This window comes from Palaemon carinicauda, chromosome 8 (genome assembly GCF_036898095.1).
Source record: "Palaemon carinicauda isolate YSFRI2023 chromosome 8, ASM3689809v2, whole genome shotgun sequence".
Classification (NCBI taxonomy): domain Eukaryota; kingdom Metazoa; phylum Arthropoda; class Malacostraca; order Decapoda; family Palaemonidae; genus Palaemon; species Palaemon carinicauda.
Genome location: NC_090732.1, coordinates 90,694,528 through 90,703,965, shown reverse-complemented (window position 1 = coordinate 90,703,965; position 9,438 = coordinate 90,694,528). Strand labels below are relative to the sequence as shown.

General features: G+C 36.7%; 1 protein-coding gene across 1 annotated transcript in view; it reads left to right on the top strand.

The window, feature by feature from the left end:
• The window catches only part of LOC137645797 (uncharacterized), an 81,014-nt gene extending 71,883 nt beyond the window's left edge, over window positions 1-9,131 (top strand). The window contains exon 2 of the mRNA XM_068378744.1: window positions 6,549-9,131. Within this exon, the coding sequence (XP_068234845.1) occupies window positions 6,563-8,392 (1,830 nt within the window). The 5' untranslated portion in view covers window positions 6,549-6,562 and the 3' untranslated portion in view covers window positions 8,393-9,131. The remainder of the gene's footprint in view (window positions 1-6,548) is intronic.
• The last annotated feature ends 307 nt before the right edge of the window (window positions 9,132-9,438 follow it).

Here is a 9,438-nt window from a genome sequence, read left to right as displayed (position 1 = left end):
ACGGATGATGAAGAGCAAAATCGACAATCAATTTGTCTTCTCCCTGGGTAGTGAGTTCTGGTGTACCTTGTCCCTGCATTTGGTTCATAGTTTCCAATTCAGCTTCCCCTATTCAATCCATTGATATACATTACTATTGTTTTGTGTGTGTGTTTAATCATCACGCTGTATTTGTTTTCAGTATGTTTGCCTTTTGCATATTTATGATGGAACTGCACAATACTTGAGAATTATGTTCTCTCATATTATGAGCCATAAAAATGTATAAAAACTTGACTTTGATTCACTTACTCAGCTGACTGGGTTACTAGTTATCACCTGTTTTACGTCAATCTGGTGACGTAATACTGTAGTAAAATCTATAATAATGATGGATATTTCAATGTAAAAAAGTAGATTTTAACTAAATTATATGAAAAAATGCATCAAAATAATTAAAGGTAATGATGATAAATATAAGTGAACACATAATGTTTAGATAAAAATGTATTTTCGTGTCTTACAATTTACGATAGATTCTAATTTGTTCACGTCCCTAAATGAACAAAAAGTTTCATAATGTTTCATGTTGTTTCTCATTTTTCTTGAATGATGTAAATATGACAATGATTTTCATTGTGAAAAGAAATTAAATCATCATATATATTTCAGAAATATTTCCATGAGAAAAAGTAAATTCTGTACAATATAATAAAAAAAATAGTTGATAGCCATTTGAGCAAAACATTTCGAACAAGGTAGCGATCTCTTTGCAGGCGAGTGTACCAGAAAGGGTTTCTTTTATGGTTAGTCTGTATTCCTTTTCAGTTGAAGCATAAACTCTGAGCAAAAGCGCTAAGCTGAGTATAGTTATTCCAGGTCAAATCTGATCTGTTAACCTTCCAAAGATGATAGTCCTCCTGGTTCTCCAAATAAGCATGAATACAATCATCATTGAACCGTGGTTTGTCCTTCACTCAGTACTTTACCACTCGAGAAGATATACTAACTAGACTAATAGAAAAATTTATTTGAACAAACAAGAAATGTTCACATGCTGGGCACCCCTATACAAATACAGTTATCAGGGACAGCTTATTTAGTAAACCACACATTTAGTGAAAAACATCATTCACACAAGTTCATTAATCTTAATACATATGTGTGCTGCATAAAATTGTCCTCCTCCTCCTCCTCCTACAAACATACTGGAAGAGTAAACAGATTCTCCACAAGCATCATTTCATCACAGCCAGGTTAATTCACGCAGGTGCTTCAAGCTGGGGTCTGGAAGCGTCAGACGACCTTCACAGCCCACTACCTGCAGGACGTGACCCACAGGAGCCTCGATACGTTTTCTATCGGCCCTGTGGTGGCTGCACAACAGCTGGTCTAACCTCAGGCTCCTTTATGGACAAGTAGCAGTAGGTTGAGGGCGTTGTTACCCGGTTTTAGTCTGCGTGAATGAAAGAGTATGTCTGACCCTTACTTCTTTCTTCATTCTCCCCTCTCTTGGGGAAGCAGCATCCTGGTCCTCGCATAGCTGACCTCGACCTCTGCAGGTAACCCATGCTTCCTTGTGCTCCTAGTATTAAGCTTAATACTGTTGCGTCCCCCATACCCTGACGAGGTGGTATTGGGAACGTCCTATAATAGGTTCCTATCTAAAGGTCTCAAGGTCAACTTCATAGGATGAGTCACACCTTCCTCCACACAAAACTTATGTAGGCCACTCGTTCCTAGCGAAGCAAGGAACTTGTGAGGTGCAGGGGCTCCTTCTCTCAAGTACTACTCACTGAGGGATTGAATCCCCGGGCAAAGCGGAGGTCAATAAGGCTGGGGACTTTCCACCCTTCCTAAGGGGTAAGTCACCCAATGTAAATAGCGTGGTTTGTATTTCGGTTACGGAACAAATGACAAATTCGGAGATAATTTGTATTTTTCCTAACCATACAAACCTTAGCTATTTACACATATTTGCCTGCCATCCCTAGCCCCCAAGTCAAGTCCTACCTCTAAGTAGGTAGTAGGTTGGCCAGGGCACCAGTCGCCCGTTGAGATACTACCACTAGAGAGGTATTGGATCTTTTGACTGGCCAGACAGTAATGCATTGGATCCCTCTCTCTGGTCACGGCTTATTTTTTCTTTGCCTACACTTACACAGAATAGTTTGGCATATTTTTTACATATTCTCTTCTTTCCTCATACACCTGACAACAATGAGATACTTAACACTTCTTCACCCAAGGGGTTAATTACTGTACTGCAATTTGTTCAGTGTACTTTCCTCTTGGTAAGGGTAGAAGAGACTCTTTAGCTGTGGTAAGCAGCTCTTCTAGGAGAAGGACACTCAAAAATTAAACCACTGTTCTCTAGTCTTGGGTAGTGCCATAGCCTCTGTACCATGGTCTTCTACTGTCTTGGGTTGGAGTTCTCTTGCTTGAGGGTACACTCAGGCACACTATTCTATCTTATTTTTTTTTTCCTTTTTTTTTCTTCCTCTTGTTTTTTTGAAATGGTGTGTTGGACAGGCTTAATAGAAGGGCCATGGATGCCTGGTGGTTTATCAAGAGGTTGTCTTTTCCTTTTTCTGATTATTTTTCTTCTCAAAACCATCCTTACTGTCCTCCCTTCAGTTGAAGTGGCTATCCTGGAGGGTATTTAGCCTTGCATGGTGTATCGGCTCCTCCATGTTGACCATTTTTTCCTACTTTTTACTATAGTCTATGGGTATCATCAATCACTTTTTTTATAATTCTGTACGTATTGTTTTTGTTATAATTCTTGTTAATCTAGTTTTTAAGTATGTTATCTCTTTTATTTCTATTAATTCTTATGCGGTCTGGAGACATTGAGCGAAATCCGGGACCAGTACGTCCTAGATTTCGTCAATGTCGTCTTCTGTATTGCAATATTCGTGGTCTTCATGCAAATATCCAAGACCTTACAGTTGCGTCCAGACAGTATGATATTCTTTTGTGCTCAGAAACTTTGGTTTCTAATATGAGGCACTCATCTGAGCTCCTTATAACTGATTTTAAGAAGCCAATAATGTTGAAACGTGATGCCATCCCTAGGGCCAGAGGAATGGCGGTGTATATTAGGACCGAGTACCCTGCTTCTCATAAGTCCTGCTATCAATGTGGATGCCATGAGATTCAGGTAATAAAAGTTTGTGGCAGGCATAACAACTTTTATTTGTGTTCGATCTACTGGAATCCAGACATAGATGATTCTATCTTCGATTGTCTTCTTACCATTATGGCTAAGATACAAGAAGATGATAGAAAGGCTTCTTTTGCCTTTGTTGGTGATTTTAATGCTCACCATAGGGAGTGGTTAAGTTCTATCTCTCCTACCGATCACCATGGCTTAAGAGCTTTAGACTTTGCCTCTGAATCAGGCTGTGAGCAAATCATAAATGAAGCTACTCACAGGTCTGGTAATTGCTTGGACCTCGTATACACTGACTCCCCTGGTGTTATAACTAGCAAGGTTGGTTCTCCAGTCGGGACATCTGATCATGCCTTGATTTCATTATTAGTGAAGACTGAGCAGCCTGTCCCTGATATATCATATTCTTGTAAAATTTATATGAAATCCTAAGCAGACTGGAATGGGATTTTACATGATCTTTTGTGCTTGAATTGGTCACAATTATATAAAAGTGTAGATCCTGTTGTCCCTTTGAATGAGAATATAGTCAACATAATTGATAGGCGTATCCTTTCTCGTGTGCTAAGGTACCGAGTGAAGGACAAACCGTGGTTCAATGATGATTGTAGACGTGCTTATTTGGAGAAACAGGAAGCCTATCATCTTTGGAAGGGTAACAGATCAGATTTGACCTGGAACAACTATACTCAGCTTCAAGCTTTTGCTGAGAGAGTTTATGCCTCAACTGAAAAGGAGTACAATTTAACCATAAAAGAAACACTTTCTGGTACAACTCAGGAACATAAATGGTGGTCTACCCTTAAATCTGCACTCTTTGGTGTAGATGCAACAGTTCCTCCTTTACTTAAACCAGATGGCTCAGTCACTCACTGTCCAAAGGAAAAGGCAACCCTTTTGGCTGATGTTTTTGACAGTAAACAGAGTAATGAAAAACTTGAACTTCCTCATTCCTGTTTTCCTAAGGCTAAACTAACTAGTTTAGCTTTTTGATCTCGTGAGATTAAAGCTTTGTTGGTGGTCCTTGATGCTTATGGAGGTGTAGACCCAAATGGTATTTTTCCTTTGTTTTTTTATAAAGACAGCAGATTTCTTAGCTCCAAAGTTATCTGTTATTTTGCGCAAGTTAGCAAGAAGAGGAGCTTTTAGCACTAGTTGGAGAATTGGTAATGTTATTCCTCTATGTAAATGTGTTTGTGGTAGCTCAAGTCCCACTGATTACCGCCCAATTTCCATAACTCCCATATTATCTAAAGTTTTTGAACATCTTCTGGTAAAACGTCTTAATAGGTTTGCTGAAGGTAATCATCTACTCCCTAGTTTCCAATTTGGATTTCGTAAAGGCCTTGGAGTATGTGATGCCCTTCTTACAATCTCCAATGCTGTACAGAAATCCCTTGATTGTGGTCGGGAAGTTCGTATGATTGGCCTTGATTTTAGTGCTGCCTTTGACCGTGTCAATCATGAGGCCTTTGTTTTCAAACTCAAACAGTTGGGAGTGGGTGGGTCGTTTCTTAGCATTATTATTGATTTTTTAAGTAATAGATCTCAAAGAGTTGTTGTTGATGGGCACCATAGTGATTATAGGAATGTGATATCCGGTGTTCCACAGGGTAGTGTTCTTGGCCCATTACTTTTCATACTATATACACATGACATGTGGTTTGGCCTAGAAAACAAGCTTGTTGCATATGCAGATGATGCTACTCTCTTTACATCAATTCCATCCCCTGAATGTAGATCTGGGGTTGGTGAATCCCTTAATAGAGATTTAGCTAGAATTAGTGCATGGTGCAAATTATGGAGTATGAAGTTGAATCCTAACAAAACTCAAAGTATGATTGTAAGTAGGTCAAGGACGGTGGCTCCTCAAAATCCGGATCTCAGTATTGATAATGTTTCTTTAAATATGTATGACTCTTTCAAAATTTTAGGTGTGATTCTCGACAGTAGATTTACTTTTGAGAAACATATAAGGTCTGCATCTTCTTCAATTGCACAAAAAGTAGGCTTATTGAGAAAGTTTTTCAAGATTTTCAGTGATCAATCTATTCTGAAGAAGTGTTTTAATTCTTTCATTCTACCTTGTTTTGAGTATTGTTCTTCTGTCTGGTCTTCAGCTGCTGATTCTCATCTTAATTTGTTGGACAGAAACTTACGGTCTATTAAATTTCTTATTCCTGATCTAGATATTAATCTCTGGCACCGTCGTTCAATTAGTTCATTATGTATGTTGCATAAGATTTTTCACAACTCTGACCATCCTTTACATTCAGATCTCCCTGGACAATTCTATCCTGTTCGTAATACTAGGCAGACAGTTAATTCTAATAGCCAGGCCTTCTCCACCACGAGGCTCATTACTACGCAGTACTCTAGAAGTTTTATTCCAGCTGTTACCAAGTTGTGGAATGATCTTCCTAATCGGGTGGTTGAATCAGTAGAACTTCAAAAGTTCAAAGTTGGAGCAAATGCTTTTTTGTTGACCAGGCGGACATGAGTCTTTTTATAGTTTATTTATGACATATTTGTTTTTGATGTTGTTAAATAGTTTCTATATGACATGTCTGTTTTGACGTTGTTACTTATTTCAGAATGATTTATTGTTAATTTGTTCTCTTCATTTATTTATTTCCTTATTTCCTTTCCTCACTGGGCTATTTTTCCCTGTTGGAGCCCCTGAGCTTCTAGCATCTTGCTTTTCCAACTAGGGTTGTAGGTTGGATAGTAATAATAATAATAAAAACATGGCCAAAGTTCAGTTCTTTCTGCTCTCCCTTTTCTTTTTAGTAACTGTCAGTTCTTTTCAATAGTTCTCAAGCCCTCCTGTTGGTACCGTCAGGCTGATTTGAGTATCACCAATTTAGCTCCCTTCTTATTAAGTTGCTATTCAGGCTGTGTTAAAATCATTGGCCTTGTAATTAAAAATATGTTTTATTATAGTTAAAATAAATTTTTCAATTCAAAGCCATTACTTTTAACTCCAGTACCAACCTCCAAACCCAACTGCTCTGTTGAGCTGTTCAGACAACACAGTAGGGAAGCAGTTTTCCACTGGAGCTCTGAGGTAGACAGATGCACATTTACCAAGGTACAGTATATGAGATATGGATCTCTTATTTCATCAGAGGTGAAGTGTATTCTTTATTTGCACTGGTGCATGAATACGCTCTGTTAAAAGTAGTGGGGTATTATTGAAAAAGAAAAACAGTTGAAAATGTCATTTTCTATAGGTTTATGAAATTTAGGAGTTATGAATGACATGAAAGGTGAGTTAACTAATGGTAAATAAACGAAACTTTTATATGTACTAAATTATATAATGCTTATGATTTTATGTTTTGTTGAAAGTCTTTTATCCCTTAACTTTACTGACAGGATGTTCTCTTTGCAGGCCCATAAAGAAATATGGATAACGAAGAGCTGAAGAGACTTTTAATCAATAAGTATTCTTCATTATCAAAGGAAGAAGAAGGATGGAATAATTATGAATTAAAGACAATACAAAAACAAAAAGATGAAAAAAATAAAATCCAGATTCTTAGCATTGGTCCAGAAAATAATGAGCCAATAAAGTCTGTCCTGTTAATGGGAGAGACTGGTGCAGGCAAGACTCGCATAATTAATGCTATGGTGAACCATCTTTATGGTGTGACATTTGAGGATACTTGTAGATTTTTCTTCAAAGATCAGTTAGAATATAATGACAAAAATTCATCAGAAAGTCAGACAGACTACATAACAGCTTATGTAATATACCACCAGGATGGGATGGTTAATAATTCAAATTACATGCTTATTGACACCCCTGGATTTGGTGACACAAGAAGTGAATACCACCAAAAGCTTGCCATAGATCATTTGAGAACTTTTCTGACAGAGGATTATGGTATCGATGATTTACATTGCATTGGATTAGTGGCTAAAGCCAATCAAAACAGGATTTCAGGTTTTCAGAGAGTTATCCTAAGTGAATTCACTTCTTTATTAGGCAGTGATGTCAGTTTGATAACATATCTTTTGGCAACTTTTGCCTCAGATGATACACAGGTGAATGAGGTGGTAAGACAAGAAGAGGTTGAATTTGTTGATATGTATGAATTTGATAACTGGCCTTTATATGTTCCACAAAATCCTTCTTCATCCAATTCCAAGAGAGATCACAGAAATTATAGAAAATTTAGGTGGGAGAATATGCAAAGAGAGTATGTAAGGTTTTTTGAAACTTTGGAAAATTCATCACCTGTTAGCTTGATAAGAACACGAGAAGTTAATCAAGAAATCAAACTTCTGGAGGAAATTAAGATGACACTGAAATATGATCTTATAAATGTTTCTCATCTTAATAGCTCTTTAAATGAGCAGAAAAGAGTGAGGCACCAGTATGCAGAAAAGGCCAGTAAAATGAAGTGGAAGACAATAGAAAGAAAAGAGCATCAAGAAAGGCATGAAGTTGATAAGGGGTTTCATGCCCACAACTGTGACAGTTGCCGCAAGACTTGCACAAGCCTTTGTGCTGACCCATCCAATGTCACTGCTGCCTTAGCAGGAACTGGAACAGGTGTTGGTGCTGCAGCTGTAGCTGGTGTTGGCTCTGCTGTTACCACTGGTGCTGTTATAGGGGCTGAGGTTGGCATCTTTGGAGGACCCCTTGGTGCGTTGATTGGAAGTAGTATTGGGACAGCTGTTGGTTTAACTGCAGGTCTCATTGTTGGTATTCTAACAAGTAAGACAAGCAGTGAGTGCCACATTGCTAGCAATGGAAGCCTTTGCAATACTGATGGATGCAACCATAAGATCTCTGACCATACAATTGAAAAAGAAAAGATTGTTATTTATCATATATGTGATGAAAAAATAGACCTTCTTGAAAAATCTAGGTATGATTATGCCAAAAAAGAAATAGGGAAAATTGAGAAAAGTATTGAGGAGAAAGAGAAAATCATTAATGAGTTTAAAGATAAATTGACCTTTATTGCAAAAGCTTTGGTGGAACATACTAGTAAGATAAGTGAATTAAGTTATGGGCACAAAAATTTAAATCCACAAGTAATAATCGATGAGATGATTATGGAGGAAAGGGAAAATTGTCAACATGTAGAACTTTTGATGGTTCTGAGAAGTGAAGTGAGAATATTATTCGAGAGGCGAGAGCAAAATGGGCATCGAAATAGCACTCGGTTGAATATTCCAGCAAATATTTGTTATAGTGTAAAGGAAACAGATGAATTACTGTAGTTATGTTATTTTATAGTGCCAGACTATTGGTTTTAGTTTAGTGCTTTGGGTTTCCAACCTCTTTAGCCATTAGAGTATAGTGCTGTTATGCAATGATTACAGTTAACTTAGATAATACCTATGCATTCATGCCCTATAAGCACAAAACTACGATACTACACTATTTTGATTATTTATTGAGTTTATTGAGATTGTTATATCTCAGTAGTTTATTGATTAGATCATAATTTATCATCAATATTAATTTGAGAACATTCCATTATGCTGTGAAAATTTTAAGTTTAGTTGCATCTGTTATTACCAGTGATATGAATGTATCAGGGTTATTGTATTTAATAAGAAGTGAAAGATTGGTTGTTAAAAATTAGGTTCGTATGTATTGTATGCATAAAATATCATGCTTATTGTGGATTTCTGGAAGTTTTTATATTTTAAAAGGATTATATATGTACTTAGTAATAATTCACCCATGTAAATTTAATTTTTCTAGTTTGCACAAAAATCTGATAGATTTTAGTCGATGAGTCCTTATTAGATATAGTAAACAAATTAAGTTATTGACAAGTACTCTAGTTGACTATGGTATTTCATACATGCAAGTTTTTGTCTGCTCAAATCCACCTGATTATTAGATAAGGAAATTTTGTAGTCATCAATCCTATAAACCTTTAAGTTTTGGCTCAATTTTATTCTATCAATCCTGTATGACAACCAATGTAAAATACAGAATCTGAGACTTCATGTGTGTTTACATGTTTGGTCACTTATTTTCTTTTGAATATAGAACATTTTATACATGGTTCTTCAGAGATATCTAGAAAATGTAGGTATTTAGTGACTTAAAATGAACAGACCATTCTTTTATTTAGTCTTTAGGTTTCTCAAATGAGTATTTTTCATTGAGTGGAGCCCATCGGCTATTTTATTGGCCTTGTTATCTTAGATACCTTTTAACACAGAATCAATAGTGTCAGCTGCAAGATTCTGTACAATAGTAGTTATCTTTTTATGTTATTCTCAGGATATGTAATTTGTTGGCATGCTTG